The sequence below is a fragment of the Cygnus olor genome, chromosome 1, assembly GCF_009769625.2.
Source record: "Cygnus olor isolate bCygOlo1 chromosome 1, bCygOlo1.pri.v2, whole genome shotgun sequence".
In the NCBI taxonomy this organism is placed as follows: domain Eukaryota; kingdom Metazoa; phylum Chordata; class Aves; order Anseriformes; family Anatidae; genus Cygnus; species Cygnus olor.
This window is the reverse complement of record NC_049169.1, coordinates 30,750,030-30,768,522: the sequence shown is the minus strand read 5'-3', so window position 1 is coordinate 30,768,522 and position 18,493 is coordinate 30,750,030. Positions and strand designations below refer to the sequence as shown.

The 18,493-nt window shown below is 36.8% G+C and overlaps 1 protein-coding gene across 9 annotated transcripts in view; it reads right to left on the bottom strand.

Moving 5' to 3' along the window:
• PNPLA8 (patatin like phospholipase domain containing 8) overlaps positions 1-18,493 on the bottom strand; it is a 37,021-nt gene that overhangs the window by 17,767 nt on the left and 761 nt on the right. For 5 of the 9 annotated variants that reach the window (XM_040550833.1, XM_040550888.1, XM_040550824.1 and 2 more), the window contains exons 3-9: positions 17,102-18,319; positions 16,513-16,662; positions 15,150-15,301; positions 13,399-13,493; positions 7,800-7,971; positions 4,381-4,438; positions 1,862-2,056 (exon numbers count right to left, since the gene is read on the bottom strand). In XM_040550833.1, coding sequence (XP_040406767.1) covers positions 1,862-2,056; positions 4,381-4,438; positions 7,800-7,971; positions 13,399-13,493; positions 15,150-15,301; positions 16,513-16,662; positions 17,102-18,223 — 1,944 coding nt within the window. In that variant the 5' untranslated portion in view covers positions 18,224-18,319. Of the gene's footprint in view, positions 1-288; positions 404-1,861; positions 2,057-4,380; positions 4,439-7,799; positions 7,972-13,398; positions 13,494-15,149; positions 15,302-16,512; positions 16,663-17,101; positions 18,320-18,493 lie in introns of those variants that run through there. The other 4 variants (XM_040550851.1, XM_040550868.1, XM_040550860.1 and 1 more) reach the window with 2 other exon arrangements.

The following is an 18,493-nucleotide window of genomic DNA, read 5'->3' as shown; positions in this document are numbered from 1 at the left end:
GTTGATGCAGTAGAACTATCCTGCCTTCCATGCGAACCCTTGTCCCACAAGTTGTACAGACTTTTTACAGAGCTGAATGCAATTATCCCCATCTCCTTCTAGAGGTTCATTCAACATATAGCTTAACTTTTGAAATTACTGTTTTCAAACATGGTGTTTAATGAGTATTTAATGTTTTTGGAATGCACACACGAAATTGCCAATGTATGAACAGTTTCCATTCATTAACATTTAAAACTAGATAAATTCATCGAATCTGAATAAGTCAAGGAAATTACATTACATAGTAAAAAGATGTGTTATATGAAAAGAAACATACTAAGGCCTACAATAAGCTTTCTTGTTATCCTTTCCAAAAGCCTCAGCAACTGCAACAATGTATGTAACAAAAAGAAACTGAGCACTGAAAAAAAAATATATGTACATAAATGACATGTTGGATACCCTCAAACCTTAGTATGATGTATGACTATTAAATATATGCCTCATGCTGCTTATGAGTCTAAAAGCCATGTCCTGCACCTTCCTCAAGTATTTTTACCCTCTCATATGGTGATTTAGCTCTCCTACTTTATCAGTCTAGGCAGAAAATATGCAAGACTTGCTTTCACTTTCTTAAGAGGACAGTTGCAGACAAGTTTCAGAGAACTGTTCTCCCAAATGTGCTGTTTTTTTCAGGTTAAATTCTACCTGATTTGCTTTTGTATCAGCGCTTCTGTTTATTGACTGTTAATATAATGAAATTTTTATTTACATTCCTTATTTATCTGCTAAATTTTGGTACTACTTATGCACATTATGTTAATGAGATTACAAAGTCTTTTAATGAACACCATGAGAAATTGTGGATGTGATACAGGTACACTTATTACTGAAAATATGCTAGTATTGCTTTCCATTAGTTAATTAGTAATTAGTTAATGCTAATGCCATCATATTAATTAGCATGATAGGAACGTAATAGATGTTTTCTTTAGATTTAAGTGATAGAATCCTACACTGTCTTTGTTCAAGGTCTGGGGTTCAGTCATCTATCACACTCCTTTCTGCCACAGACCCGAAATACATCTTTTCTCAAATAAACACTAATATTTTTAAATAAGTTATGTATTGTAAAAACAATTTCTTTAAACTCAGAGTTATGGAACAATCAAGGAGCACTGGAGGACAAGAACAGAAAGACTAAAAAAATCTAGTAAGTAAAGTTCATTTGCCTCGCTCTTCACCACTCAGGGTCACCAATGGGAGCTATAATAAAGTAAGAAATCATTCACTGTTTTCAGGAGACATTGCTTTATCCTCTAGGGAATTTCTTATTCAGTTGTCTTATGATTTTAATCCAACTGCCAGAGCATCTCCTACTTTTTGCTGTTAAGCTCAGTTTATGAAGCTCTACACTGGTTCTATCAGTACAGGGAATTAGAAGTAGCCCATAAACAGAAGTTATTCACTAATAAAAGGAACACTGAAACACACAACTTGAATTTTTCACACCTTACGGTATCGTTAGATAGTAAGCCATACCATCTGTTTAGTGAAATAATGCTCAATGAAATACCAGTTGCAAGCAGGAAGTCAGAGGCAATTTACAACCCGTATAAAGTTTCCTTCCAGGCAGAGAAGAAAGGAATAGCAGAAGAACTTAAGTTTGTGTTAATACCACAAAGATTTTTAAGCCAATACCCTTCTACTTCTATAAGGGCTATACAAATCAAAAGTTTCCATTCTTACTCCTAACCTGCCCTAGATTTTCTTTCTGCTATGAAGGTATTTGCTTAGTTTTGATTCAGAAATTCAGACAACTTTCTTTTCCAGAAATAACACTGGAAAATATTTACTAAAGGATGAGATTTCAACTTACCTGATGAAGATCATTGCCCAAGACATATTCCTGGAAGTAACCTGGTGCAGCAGATGACGCTCTGATGGCCTGCCAGAGTTTATATTGACAGCCTCCAATATAATGAGACTTAACCCCAGGAAAGTGATTGTAGTTTCTAAAAACAAATGCTTTGAGTGGTGTTCCTCTGTTTACAATGGTGCTTACTGCAGCTACCTAAGGAGTCAGAAGGAGCAAAACAATTATAGTAGATAATAGTACGATAATGACAATTTCACAAACTATGAAATTCAATTTATAAATTTACTGAGTCTCTGGAATCCTTTGTACATATTTTATTAACTTTTTTTTTATAACGCTTATATAAATTTTAAGAACTTAAAGAAACAAGACAATACAACCTCCCTAAAGAGAAAGCTTTTTTAAATCTAACATTGTTTCCACTATTTTGTTTCCACCAATATCTATCCACTGATATTCAAACAAAAGCTAGTGTCATATATGCCATTAAAAAAGCTTCACCTTCACAAATAGCAGTTAATGCTAATGCTACAAAACAAAGCCAATTCTCTTTATGTTTGCTAGATACACATAAAAAATAATCCCTGCATATTTATTTTGTTGAATTATTTCAAACTCCAAGTAATCCAAAGTGCTCTAAAAGAACAATCCTAATGAAAGTGAAAAGTGCACTAGAAGTAGGTCTGCACAATTCTCACACAGTAACAAGCAAACAGTAACTTACATATGAAATACATATGTAAGAAACATCAATCAATTTCTTTTTCCTAGGAAACAATTACTTAACATTGCAACCTCTGTTAAAGGATTGCAGGAAAAATCTCTTTCAAAGGGGGAAAAAATCTTTGAAAGACTTTCTTTCAAGGTTTTTTTGTAAGGACATGGAAACATCATTAAGCCACATACATAAGTTTAAGTGAAAGGCCACAACTGTATTTCCATAAAATGCATGACTGCAAAATTCAGCACATTTTACAGATCTAAATGCATGAGGTGGGAGTACCTATAATTATGGGTGAGCATTAGAATTTGCAAGACCTTTTTGTGATGATGCACCAGACTGCCTGGCCCTGTTTAGAACAATACTCTATAGCAGACAAGTGGGTGTTCAATTCTATTTTGTGTACTGTTTTACAGAGTATTTTTTTGTGTGTGAAACATTACTCAACAGCAGTAGCAGCTGATGCTGTGATATTGCTCTATTCATTTCCATTCTTCAGCTACATAAGTAAATCATTTAATACACAGCAAGTTCACCTTCATAAAAAGGAAAAACAGAAGTATAACTTCTAGGTGAAAATGAGAAGGAAAATGTGTGCATGATTTATATGATATCATTTGATGGAGAAAAAAGTTTCCTGTTTTGTCAAAAGAAAAGCCTGGATCTCATCACTACAGAAAAAAACACTTTGGTAAGTTTTCTATTAAATTTTCCAAACTGATGCTTGATTTTTTTTTTTTAATAACCATATAGCCCACTTCTTGAAGTGAAAGCGCAACTTGTAAAATGCCAGGCACCTTTTGGAAAAATCCATCTCTTCATGAATTTAACAGCAGCACAGAGCACACAACTGTGCATTTTGATTTTACTGGCCCTGTAAAGAGTGCCAGCACTACAAAGTGATTACTGTGAATAACTAGTTTCAACTCTATTTATATTCACTTTTTATTACTGAAGAACATGGAAGGAAGCCAAAGATCCCAGTTCACAGATAACTTTCAAGTCAACATAGAATAGCTTCTCCCTCAGAAAGTAACATACCACTCCAGCCTTTTCATGTCCTTGTTTTAGGCATGGAGTAGGAACGCAATCAGTCAAGCATGTTTCTATGTTTAGAAAAATGTGAATGTCTTCCATTTAACAGTAAAGCATTGAATATACTGCTATGACACCAAAACACCTGTTAATTACAGATTGTTCTGAAATATGTGCTATTATATTTCCCTTCTTTCTTCACACCCTATCCTTCACCAAAAATACCCATGCTTTCTCATCTTTCACTCTTGTGCTGCTGCTGAATATAACACCCCTCCAACTAAATGGTGCCCTTTAGATGATACAGAAAGAGTACAGAACTCAAGCCCTACAAATGTGAATGGAGAAAACCTGGTAATCCAGATAAACTGAAAAAAGACTCCTTCCTGTTACTACACAGTAACAGATACCGCATTTGACATGATCACCAGATCTCCATCTCATCTCCAGATACTAGAGTTTTCTTGTATCCAAAAACAAATTTTGCACAACTTCAAGAGGCTAACTTAAGTATCTCTCTGCTTACAAACATACTCTGTCTTACAGTGTTAACTAAAACCATGAGAAATTGCTAAAGAAATTTAAATATCTAATTAATTTTTATTCTTTATAAGCATGGGCTATCTTATACAGATGCTTGCAGAGCTTATCGATACTCTTGCTGTTTATCCAATATTCTTCTAGTGATAATACTCTTACTTGAACTCTTAACAAGTACTTGTGGAACATACAGTTCACACTGACCTCAGAACACTGTACTTACCTTTGGACATTTGGAATTTCTTGCAGTTTCGATCAAAAGATTTGAGCCCATTTTTTCCCTACAAATAAACGTAAATAATGGAAAGCGCTCCATCAGTTTAGCATGAACAAAAGACATACATTTTTATAAACCCCAACTTCTATAAGAATTTTGTATTTAGAAAAAACAATGCTTGGATTTCACTTTACTAATCAGAATTCTGCAAATTAACTTCAAGAGTTAATGAAGTTAATTTCAGTTAACCAGTACTTCATACCTACTAGGCTGTTGGAAGTTAAGTCTGAAGAGTGACTGAAGTCTTGATTCAGTTACTCACTTTTTGCTACATAAACAAAAAATCAGCAGGATTACTCAACTACTTTATGAGAGGAAAGCAAAGTACTTCACAGCATTAAAGAATCCAAAAATCAATAACCTCATTAGATAGTTTTACAAGAATGAAAGTAACTCTCCTGAACCATTTTACATTATGCAAATAAAAGCTAAGAAAAGAAATGCACCACTCTGCATGATTTAGAAGAAAGTTGTAATCTCATTCTCCATAATAACAACTCAATATATATTTAGCATTCGTTTTTCAGGTGGAATTTTTTCATATTCAGTTTTCTAACCACTAACTAGAAGGTAGCCCTCCTGCATAGCACAGGACACCGGAGGATATCAGCATACTAGTTAATAATCTCATAGCAGCATCTATTTCAACTTCCATTTGCTTAGAGTCAAGATATAAAAGCCTATTGAGTGGGTGCTCATCCATAACAATTCCAAGGAGGCTTTCATTTAAGTCAGCAAGTTTTTTCTCCAGTATTAGATTTTAGTTAACTTTTCAAAAAAAAAAAACTCCTAGCTGCTCACTAAATTTCTCCAGTTTTCCCTCAAGATAGTATGAAAAGAAAAAAAGTGTATGATGTGAACAGACAAAAGAAAACAGAAAAACTGCAACTATACATCAAGTTCTTCTTATAAATGCAATTCAATACAACATTACACAGACTGATGTACAGATTATACAGTAAGTACAATTTTCTTCACAAAGTAATAAAAATAACTGATTAAAACCATTCTTCAAATTGTAATGCACGGAGTCAATAAGAAATGTTAAAATAAGTTAAAATAATATCTGAGACAAACAATTCCCTATAACACTGAATAAGAAGTTTAACAAAATTAGTTGTAATTTTCAGAAATGAAATTTATGCTATACCCCATGAATGAATTCAATATTAGCCTTAGCCTAATGCAACACTAGCTGAATTATTTTCAGCAAGAACACTTCTCCTGGAAGTAATCCCATCAAACGCTAAATGTACGCTGCATATCTGAATATTGGAAATTTGTACTCTATTTCAAGCAATGCTGACAAACCTAACTACCATTTAAACAGGGAAAAAATACCCTCAGCATAGCTAAGATTTAAATTTAAAACAAAATACAAAATAGTTTTCCCATGCAATTACTTAAAGTTAGATGTGAGCTTCTTATTTCCATAAAGAGATGCTACATGTCCTTTCAATTTCTTTCTTAGTTCTAGGCTGTGAGGAAACCTGCATGAAATCCTACTGTTTCAGTGAAGTGTTGTGTAGGTATAGCATCTCCCTTCAACACTGCAGAATTGGGTCAAAAAAGAGTAATTTGTTAATCACTAAATTTTATTTTTAATCCATGAATAATATAATTGCCTCGCTTTTGTCCACTGTCCATGAATAGAGTAGTTTACCTCCCTCGTGTTATATGCAGCTACAAAGAATAATAGGATTTTAATTAAAGGCACACAAAATACTTCCACACGAGGTAATCCTGGTCTTTGTAAGACTGTCTTTCAGTTGGGCAGGGGATGAAAAGAGGTATTTATTTGCCTTCCCTCTTTTCTGGGAAAGATAGGAACTTGAGATATCTCAGAAGAAAAGAGACATGATATTGGTATCATTAACATTTAACTTTCCTAAAAAATTGTAAATTCACAAAGGTAAAGTGCTTGGAAGCCTATCTTCACTTCAACAAAGCAGCAAGATGTTTAAATCTCGGGCAGCACGGGTCCAGAAAAAAGGCTTTCAATCCCATAAAATGCATTAACCACATTTCCAAAAAAAACTTGTTATTACTTATCCAAAGAAGCTTTTAACCATTTTACATTTTGCTTTCAGAGTAAGTTGTTTCTGTTCTTTCAGGATCACTGTCAGCTTCCACTAAAAACTACAAACAACTGAACTATTGTGATGGCTTTGGCAGGGATAGAGTTAATTTTCTTTGTAGAGGCTAGAGGCTCACACAACGCTGCTTTGGATTTTTGATGAAAACAGTGGTGATAACACACCAATGTTTTTAATTGTTGCAGAGCAGGGCTTATACAGAGCCAAGGACTTTGCAGCTTCTCGTGCTGCACTGCCAGTGAGGAGGCTGGGGGTTCACAAGGGACAGAACCAGGACAGCTGACCCAAACTGGCTAAAGGAACGTCCCATACCACGTGGCACCATGCTCAGCAATAAATGCTGGAGTAAATAAGGAGGAAGACGAGGACATTCAGACTGATGGTGTTTGTCTTTCCAAGAAACCATTATGTATGCCGAACCCTGCTTTCCTGGAAGTGGCTGAACACCTGCCTGCTGATGGGAAGCAGCAAATAAATTCCTTGTTTTGCTTCGCTCTCTTGCGCAGCTTTTGCTTTACCTAGGAAACCGTCTTTATCTCAACCCATGAGTTCTTGCACTTTTACCTTTCTGAACCTCTCCCCCATCATTCCTGGGGAGACTGAACAAGTGGCTGTGTGGTGCTGAGCTGCCTGCCAGGGTTAAACCACAACAACTATCAACGTGAATACCAATGAATGAAAATCTTAGAATTTGTAATAAACATTAGCCAATTTCTTCCAGTGATTTTTTCCCCCATATATACATTAACACACCTGTATACATATCTCTGAACAAATATCTTTTCATTGCTAACTCTAACAAATTGGATATTTTTTTCATTGCAATCCTTATAGCTCTTTTCACTTTTCAAAGGAAGGGGAAGTGGGCCAAAAACCTCAATAGAGCAGCTAAAATTAAAAATCCCTACTACAGCATATTATTTCATTTCTTGCTATGTCTCCTTAAAAAATAAAAAGGCACAGCAGGTGGCTAGTAAAATCTGTAGCAGATCTGTAATGAGTCAGATCAAGCAGAGTTGGCAAACAGACAGGAATATAATCAGAAATCAGTACACTAAAGCTTACTTTATTCCCCAGAAACAGAAACCATTACATTAAAGGCTTAAATGTTTTGGTAAATACGAAAACAGATATTTCAAAAGAATGAGAATACAGGCTAATCCTTTTTCTTTGTTTTAAGGATTTGCTTACCATGGAAACAATAACAAAAATGAAGGCTCTCAGACTTGCATTAAAAAATCAGGTTAAAAATAATTTATTTTTACTTACTTGAGCATTTTTTCCCAGATATCGCTGTCATAAAAGGCATGGCTCCAACCCATTTTGACTGTTCCAACAATTACATTCTGCTTAAAAACGTCTGATCCTAACTTGCGATACAGTTCTTCACAATCATCCAGAGGAATATGGAACAACCCCAACATAAAAGCTAATATAGCTCCTGAAAAGAAATATTTTGAAATGTTGAATATAACATGGAGTAAGATTCCTATGATGGATTACCATTAACACAGTTTATAGGTTAGCAGAATATCTATCTTGAAAAGGGAAGATCAATTGACATTTATATCACTAAATTACTGTTCAAATATCATAAACCGTGCTTTAGAAGGACATATAGGAGACAGGACGCATCTACTTTCATAAAGAGATTTTTGGGAAGTTGATAAATAGCATTATTTTGTTTTGCAGATTTCATCCTTGCAAAAACACACATGGCTGATAGCAAATTAATTCCACTGCTTTATTTGGAAAGAGAAACGAGTAAGAATAATCTATGCTGTAGTATTTAAAATATTTGGAGCATTGCTTGCTATCTTGAAACTCCTTGATTGACTGAAGAAAAATTCTAGGAAAATTCTGTAAGACAGCAGGAATTTTGACTGTTCTCAAATACATTTGGTGGCAACCATTTACAGTCACTCACTCAGAGGGGCCTTGCAGAGGGATCTAGATAGATAGGAGCATTGGACAATCATCAACAGCATGAAGTTCAACAAAGGAAAATGCTGGGTTCTGCAGCTGGGACAGAGCAATGCCAGACACAGACACAGGCTGGGAGACGAGCAGCTGGTGAGCAGCTCAGCAGAAAGGGATCTGGGGGTGCTGGTCGACAGCACGCTCAACATGAGCCAGCAGTGTGTCCTAGCAGCCAAGTGGGTAAATCGCGTTTTAGGATGCTTTAAACACAGCATAGCCACCCAGTCCATGAGGTGATTCTCCCTTAAAAGTAGCATTAACGTGGCCCCACCCTGAAGATTGCATGCAGTTCTAGTCTCCACAATATAAAAAGTATGTTAAGGGTCTTGAAAGTATCCAGATGAGAGCACCAAAGCTGGTAAAAGGGCTGCAAGGCATGTCCTGTGAGGAGAGGCTGAAAACACTTGGGTTGTCTAGTCTAGAGGCTCAGAGGCAACCTCGTTGCCCTACAACTTCCTGAGGAGAGGAAGCGCAGAGGCAGGTGTCGGTCTTTTTGCCCTCGTAACCAACAATGGGATGTGCAGGAACGGCACAAAGCTGCGCCAGAGGAGGTTCAGGCTAGGTATTAGGAAAAATTTCTTACCATGAGGGTGGTCAAACACTGGAATGGGCTTCCTAGAGAGGTGGTTGCTGCCCTAAGCCTGTCAGTGTTCGAGACATTTGGAGAATGCCCTCAATACTAGGCTTTAACTTTTGGTTACCTCTGAAGTTTTCAGGCAGTAGGACTGGATCTCTGAAGGTCCCTTCCAAAAGAACTTTTCTATTCATACATACTGCCATCTAGTGTGTGCCTAAAAACGGCATGACCTACCCTTGTAGGAACAAAACAGTTTCCAAAAAGGAGGACGGCAAAATACCATTAAAAAGACTTTTGAAATTTACAATCAATACATTGCTAAAATTCTTAGGTATGTCAAACTGAAAGGGGCATATACAACCTCTGAATCTAATTGTGCAACGCTGAGATATAACCGAAGCATCAAGAATAAATAGGACTAAGTTCTTTCAAATTTGGAAATGAATGCAATACATTTGAGTAAACTTAATTTCAAAAGGAATAAGTTCTTGAAATGAATTAAGAATAAAACACACATGCAGAAAGAACTACACAAAGCCATAGATGGCTTTAAAGGAAGCACAACTTCCAAGCTTCTTCCCTTCTCACAGACCCCATCATCATGACAGCAGTGTCAATGTATTGACAGTCTCAATTTATTAAAGCATAGCACACATCCTTAATTTAACCTGGGGCTACTTGTCACATTAAAGTTGTGTCAAGAGAAACTTACTCGACTGCCATATCACAATATTCAACTCAGACCAAACATCTATCAGCAAAGTAAGTTGTCCTAAATCACGCAAATCCTCTGCTACTTTATTTTCTTCTTTACTCTCCAGCACCAATTCTACAATATCATGTATTCACTATTTTCATGGATAGTTTCAAACTGAAGGGCAAATTTCATGCCAAATACAAGCTCATTTTCCTCACCACCACCAGAGAAACAGCACCAAAACCCTCACTCTGTGTCAGCACACAAGTGACAGTAGGTATTATCAGAGTCAAGTTGCATGATAAAGGGCTTTGCCAAAACCTGCTGCATGGTAACAAGACACTCACAGGAGAGTATGCTTAAAATCAAAGATAGAGTCCAGGCCCTACCTGATAGCCTAGTGAAAGAGCAGCTCGCACTCTCAGTCTTGACTGCCAACACTTCAGGGGAGAAAAAACAAAACAAAAAAGAACTGGGAGGCTAAGGAGCATATCTTGAAGGACGTGGGTAACAGGTCGCTAATAAGACACTAGATAGATAAGAATATAACCTGAAAGAAAAAGTATTTCTTCCTTATTCAGCACTAGTAAGAGTTCAACTGAAATGCTATATGTTGACCTGCATGATGTTCAAAAAAAAGTGGAGAAACTGAAAAAAATCCACAAAAAACACACATCAAGGAAATCTGTCGACAAGGAAAGCCTGAATAAACTGAGTATAGCAAAACCCTTCATATGCGTAAGAGGCTAATGCAAAGAGAAAGAAAAACAATTTCCCTGGGGAGTCGGGACAAGAGGAAACGTATGAACTGCAACAGTAGATTGACATTACATTTGGAAGTTTTGTTGTCTAAAGACAGCAGAGCACAAGTTTTCTGAAGACATCTGTTATGATTCAAAATCTGACAACTGTCGGCAGTGAAACATACTTAGTTGATCCATCCCTTGGGAAATGAGATAGCCTCAGGTCAATGTCAGCTCTATAATACCATGACTTGACTTATTTATGAGTTTTCCTGAAACTAGATTTCTGTCAGAAAGGTGTTCAAAAAGCATTTCAAAACTGGAAAGAAAATATGAGGAAAAAAAGAGACTTTAATACAGAGAGATGCCAACTTTGTTCCAGGACGCTCCTAACCTGCAAATCACCAAAGGCTGGGAGAATGCATAGGGGAACCAGCCCCATGTTGTTCTTGTGAATTCTATATTGCACAGGCTTTACATTAACTTTTCCTCCATAAAACAACATTCAGTGGCTATCGCTGTTTCATGGGCTTGCGGATTTTCTGGTGCTTCCATACCCAGGTATTGTGCTCAGCAGTAGGTAAGTGAGCTAAGTATGCAGGGCTCATTGCAGCATCATTACAGCGATCTTCCTGTGTGGCTGCCACATTTACGCCCCATGACCAACAGCGTAGAGAAGTACAGAGAAGCTAACTACAAAGACAGACTCTGATGTTGAAGTCACAGCAGACTGATTTCTTAACCTCAAAGGCAAAACAGCTGAAGGATTGTAAGAGACGTGAATAGCACAGCAGAAAAAAAAAAAGAACTGTAGTGCACAAGGGGTATAGCTCTTATCACTTAATACAGCACTTCTGTAAACCACCATTCATCCAGCTGCAAGCTTCTGCAAATCCAATTGGTACATGTACTGTCAACACAAACTGCAGTGGTAACGTACACAGCTAGCACATGCCAACAAACGCACACAACCTCTCCCAGCCAGGTACTGTCACCCATTGCATGTTGGACTGGTGCAGACAAAAACTTGCTTGAGGAAACAAAGCTTAGCAGAAAGAGTTAAGTATTAGCAGTTACAAACCCCAACATCTGGTGAGAAGGATTAAGAATAAAGTTAGTTCTAATCAGAGTAGTGGAATTGAATTGAGTAAGAACAGCAGGCTTATCTAGCAAAGATAAAACATCTTTATCATGATTAAAGATGACAGTTTCACTAACGGAACTTTTTTTTAATACCTTCCAGAAGAAACAACCCTTCACTGCTAAATAAATTTATCAAGGATTTTTTCAGAGACTATCAAAAAAAGTAAACCAGGCAATGACAGCGTGTCTGCAAACAAATTCCGTCTAGTAGACCTAAACATTCAACCCCTTCTCTACCATTTTGAACCTACTAAGCACATCTTTGGAAACACGGACAATGTATTTACCCACAGTGATCTGCATTTAATACATTTCAGAACTGAATTGTACTGGAGAATAAGTATACTGAAAAAGAGAATTTGGGTTTCAAAAGGAAACTGAGCAACTGAACTTCAGCATACCTCATGGTTTAAAACAGTAATATGCCGCCACCGGTCTAGCATAACATCTAAAAAGCAATGATAGTCTTTCTAAAATAAGCTTGTGTTTACAGTTTCCTACTTCCGAAGGAGAAGCGACTTATCATTGAGTCACAGAGTAATTAAGGCTGGGAGGGACCTCTAGAGATTGTCCAGTCCAAACTCCTGGTGAGACAGGAGTTTCAGTTAGAACAGGTTGCTCAGGACTTGTTCATCCAAGTTTTGAGTGTCTCCAAGGATGCATATTCCAGTCTGTTCAGGCAACTCTTCCCAGTGTCTGACCATCCTTGCAAGGAAAATGCAATTCCGGGTACCTAATAATCGTTTCCTGTACTGCAGCTTGTGCCTGCTGGCTTTTCTCCTACCACTGTGCACCTTCAAGAATAGCCTAGCTTCTCTCTATTTTCACTTCAGTTGAAACAGCAATAAGGCCTCCCTTAGCCTTCTCTTAAGGCTGAACAAACCCAGTTCTTCCAGCCTCTCCTCACACGTCATGTCCTCCATACCCCTAACCACCTCGGTGACCCTGTCAGACTCAACCAGGGTGTCAACGTCTGCCAACTCAAGAGCCAAAACTAAACATAAAGGGGCCAGAGACCTTTAATCTGCTAGGTACATTACAAGCCAGTATGTGATCAGCATTTTTTATTTTTTTTTTTTTCTACAAGGGCACACCGATGATTCATGTTCAACCTGTTCCAACAGGACCAGGTCTTTTATTGCTGAGCTGTTTTCTAGCCAGTCAGCACACACCACGTATATTAGACGAGGTTATTCCACCCCAGATGGATGACTCTGTGCTTGCCTTTGCTGAACCTCAGGCAGTTCCTGTTAAACCATTTCTCCAGCCTATAAAGGCTGATCTGAGCAGCGTCCATCGCTGTACTGACCCTAATATGGTATCATCCATGGTCTTAGTACAAATGTAGTCTGTGCCATTGTCCAGGTCATTAATAAAGACAGAAAAAATTACTGACCCAGTATTAATCTATGAGGAATGTCACTTTATTTTTCTGTAAATCCCATAAACATCTTAAGATATTTGTAACCCTGTGCAAAAAATCGAGGTTTCATATTCACTAAAAAAAATGACAAATCAGTTTGAAGTTTTAATCAAAAGCAACAAGCATGTCATGAATCACCCAACATTTTTACTCAAAAGAAAAAAAAACAACTTTAAAATTACACCTGTACTTTCCCAGCTTACACTCAACGTCAGAAACCTGGCAAATTCTGCAAAAACTACATCTATCTTCAGATGTTCTTGCTATATTCATAGCAAAATGCCAACTTGTGGACTGACAGTTACCTGTGCTTACACCACAAATGTAGTCAAAAAGATGATGAACTGGCTTTCCAGTAAGTTCTTCTAGTTTCCGTAGTGTCTGAAGTGCAACTAAGCCCCTGAAACACACAAAAAACACACATACACACATATTATGGCAGTTTTATCTTATATAGATTTAATTAAGCATGCCTTTGATTAATTAGAACTGATAAGTGCAATAACAAGAAGCCTGAATATTTCAGGGAATGAAAAAGTATTGGTATCAATACTTTCCAGTCCTATGCTAAAGAACTGCCTATGGCTAAAGCTGCATCAAACCAAGCACCACCTTGCCAACACATCCTGCTGAGATCAGCCCCTCCTTGCTACAAATTATTTCCCTTAAAACAAGTTTAAACTTGTATATTTTTCCATAAGCACTTAGATTTTAAATATTATGATAATCATACATTGTATTAACGTACTAGCCCCATATGTTTAAGATACTGCTATCTAGTGCAAACACCAGGTTTACAGAAAATAATTACACTTAACAAAAAAATCATATAATGGTTGAAGGCAACTCTATTTCATAATTATTTGCTGGCAGGATGCCAGCATGAAGAAGGCAAATTGAAAATAAAAGTCCTTATAATATCACTGACCTAGAAATCTAACAGAAAAATTAGAATTTTATCAATATATATAAGCAAGCGTTCACATTTTTATTAAAAAGTAAACACGCACACATGCATTATACTTCTGCCACAAGCATAATTATAATCAACTGCATTTACTTATTTGCTCAGTGTTGAGATTTAGTTTTACAGCTCATGTGAGCCTGCACTTGTAAGTGAAAGTATGTGACAGAAAACATCCTTGATAGCATGCTGTTATCTGTGAACCATCTTTCTTCCTACTTTGTGGTCCATGATGAACTTTCAGAACCATCCAAGCTGAAATTTTGCCATATGCTTACTCATTATTGAATGCAACTGATTTTGATGCAAATATGGAGAAACAAAAAGTTGGTGCAACTATTTTTGCTATGACTTCATACTCCACTCTCTATCAACAAAAATTTATGAACCAGTAAATATTTGAAAAGAAAATTTCTTCAAATGTGCCTGAAAACATAGCTTTTAATAAATGTCAGATTTTAAACACTGCATATGCTTTCGCTGCTATTCTTTACAAATTGTGATAGGTGAATAAATTCATGCAAAATGAGAGCACAGGTAACTGAGGACGTGTGGTACATCCATTAAACAAAAGCAGGTGTTGGTAGTGGGTAAAGAAATATAAACCAAAAGCACTGCGAGAAGGGTTTTCACCATTACCCTATTCATTCTTTCATGAGACTAGTCCTGCTAAGGTAGATCATCCTCCAGAAGGGTACAAGAACAGGTTTTGTCTTATTAAGCTGATGTAAACATTAAAGTACAAAATACTACCAGCAATTCCTGCCAATTTTGAATTACAGAGATGAGGAGACTAACTGAAATGACCGTTTAATTTACTCATTTCCAAAAGAAGAAAGGGTCAGTCCAAGAAGCACTTACATGCGTAGCCAACTTTAAAAGTAATTTCAGAGTCCCAGGACTATTAATCCACGGGAATTTAAGTACAAATGAATACAGAAGTAAGTACCCATGACTTGAACAGTCAAATGCAACAGAACTGTAAATCGGACTTTGCATGTTTAGGCACAAAATTATCAAAGAGAAACTGAAATTCTATTTACAGTTACACTATGAAGAGATATACAAGCATCTACTAAAAAAGAGTTTTACCTTGTTCCTCCTCCGTCAATAGCAAGGACTCGAATTCCCCAGCCTTTCACAGGGTCTGTATATCCAATTATTGCTAAAGTCTCTCTAACAGCAGCCTGAAGACTTTCGTCATTTGCTTGTCTCAGTCGCAGTAGGCAGGGGATTACTTTTTCCTACAGTTATGATAAAAGATCTTTGTATTTATCAAAATGCTTGTACCAAAAGAATTCACACTCATATTCACTAGTTTCACATTTTAGAATTAAAGTAGTATATGAGTTACAGGAAAACTTCTTTAAGCCTGTATTTACCCATCTCTATATCTAACAAGGGGAAGAAACGACTCCAGTATGATGTTGTACACCCCTTTTTGTTAAAAATAACCAGCTCTCTCAACTCAACAATCAAGCTGAAATTAAAATCCTTCTAATAACTATAAAAGCTAAGTTTACTGATATTTTAGGTTTTTAATTATTTAGCCAACAGTTTAGTTTTGTGGACATTAATGTCACATTTCCCAAATAGAAACTCAAGTACTGAGCCCGTGAAGTACAGCTAAAAGCACAGATTTTAATGAATAAATATCACACCGTTTCAAAGTAGAAAGTGCCTTCAAAGTATATTAATATCAAAACAAAACTTAAAATTCTTCACACTGACTGATTGCTAAATTTGGAATTATTATCACAAAGATATAAAATATTATAATCAAGATGGGAGTAGTGAGTGCACTCTCTCATGATAAAATACTTCATAACTATTCATGTGCACGTCTGACCAGTGCCCAGCCAGGGTAATTCGCCTGACCTGAAATCCATCCAGCAATTTTACAATCCCTGTCACCCATTTGTCACATCTTGTGGAAAAACACATGGATCTGACAAACACCTGATTGGGCTAGAACAGCCTACCACCCACCTCCTGTCCCCACTGCATGCAGGAAAGAGAACGAGCAGAACTAGATTACGTAAACTTCTTTGATTTCTACACTCCACTCCTGTCCTTTCTTTAAAGGGAGCATGCAAAGAAGCATCAAAACTGTTAAACATATGTAGATCAACAGTACAGTACATTCCCATCTGGTCAATTGCGAAAGAGAACACAGTGTACGACCTTCATCTACCACTAGAATAAGCTATATTATCTACCCACATGACAATGCTGCATGCTTCTAAATTAAACATAGCAATCTTAACAGCCTCAGGCTAGACTACTGATAGTTTGCATAATGAATCTGAGCGGAAAAGCTAAAAGATATTCACACCATAATCTTTACAAGAAGAAAATATGCCTAGCCCACAAAAGCACAGAAGTTTTATGTCATTTTATAAGAATACCTCTGTCAGATATTTATTGCTCATCTAAGCATAAAGATTATCTGCACCTTAATTGCAACTCCTCTGCTCTCTGGAAATTCCAGAAGATGATAAGTCAGTTCTTCAACCCTGCTGATACAGATTCTTCGATTAGAGGATCTTCGTAGGGCTTGAACTAAAGCTCGAGTTCTGTTATCAATACTCACTCGTGCAATGATCTAAAACAGATAAGAGTTATACAAAGAACATAAAGCTACTCTAAGATATGTATACAATTCGTCAAGACTAATTCCAAAAGGTTATTTTAAGATTTCACAGAAGTCCTGGACAGCATGTTGTACAAGGATTTCTTAAACAGAAGCAGGCCTTGTTTACCAGGAAACAAATAAAGAATTCTTAGAGCAATCAGACACCAAACAAACTGGTGTCAAGATTTCTAACTGGAAGAATTTTCAGGGCAACTCCGAAATGATCGGACCACGAAAGAGTATGATGTTACTGTCACTACAACCAAAAAAACAGCTACAGCTACAATGTATATAAATATGAACTATATATATACACATGTAAATATACACATCTATACAGACACATTCTTACATAAAACATACATATGCATAGAAATAAAATATGTAAAAACAGTAAACAAAGACTTGCCTTTTCTCTCTGAATGGACAGATGCTTTTCCCTGTCTTCTGCAGTCTTACTCTCTTTTGGTTTGTCTTCCTCATCCTTCCCAGACCCTTCTTGCTCTATCTGTTTACTCTTTTCTGGTGCAGCAACTTTTGTTTCCGACCTTAACTTGGGCACCAACCCACCAATGTAACTGTCTACAAAAGCTTGTACACTGTTACTGGGATAGGAAAGAAAGTTTGCAATACTTTTCTTAGTGGAAACTGGAAGAGCAGTACTTGTCTTTTCAGCATCCTGAGTCTCTGTTTCAGGAGCTAAAGGAGCTGCTGAAGTCACTGTCTTTTCTTCAGTAATTACAGTATTTCCCGATGAATCAAGCTTATTTGTCACTTCACTTTTAGAGTCCTGTAACAAAGCATTCCTCTTTTTCTCTTGATCCATTACGGAATTATTACTGAAGTACCAGTTGATATGGTCAGCTACAAAGTTGTAAGTCTCTCCAAAATTTGTAGATAGGTAGCTTATGTGAAAAAGGTGGGTTTTAGAGGCTGAATCTTCTGAAGTATCTTGATTAGCGCCGCTTGAGTTTTTTAACAGAGACTCCAAGCTTTCGTTTGCATCAGTGGATTTCCTGGCAGCTAGGCCTCTGTTGCAATCCTCCTGAGTTCTGGCATCTGTAACTTGTTTACCATTTTCCAGACTGGCATTGAGGTTATTTTCATCTGCATTACTTTTAGGTGTTTTTCCTAGAGTACCTGAGTGTGACTTTAACCAAGCTATCCGCGACACCAGTTCACTGTGAGTGCCAGACACTGCCTTTGAAACAGACTCTATAGTATTCTTAATTCGTGACATGCGACTGTTCACTTTTGTGAGTCCTTTGGAAGAAGAAGTCAACAGTTTAGAAACTCTGTAGTATAAGAAGTCATGGCTGTAAATGTGTTTGTTATACCAAAATGTCCTGCTTCTGGCCCATTTACACTGAGGCGCGCTTGTATGGAAAACTCTAAGATGAACGCCATGATTTATTCTCCAGAAGACTTTAGGTCTATACAAACACAGGTATTTGTTTCTTTGCTTCCACCAAAGACTTTTTGGGTTAATCACAAAGAACAAATATGTATCTAAAGACAAATGAACTGTCATTACTTATAAATAATTACACCTTTCCTACGTTGCTTGTCTACTTCATTCCAGAAAATATATTTCAATAAATAAGTCCCATATCATGGTGTTTGTTACCTGAAAAAAAAAAACAAACAGAAACCAAACAATGGAAACCCCAAACCAGCAACAAGTTAGACTGAAATCTCAGAGTTGTTTAAAGTAGGTACAGCTTATTCATTGCTCCAGTAAAGACGGACAAACATAATTACGTAATCCTGTTGTGATACCGAGTGCTGAGGACATTCAGTA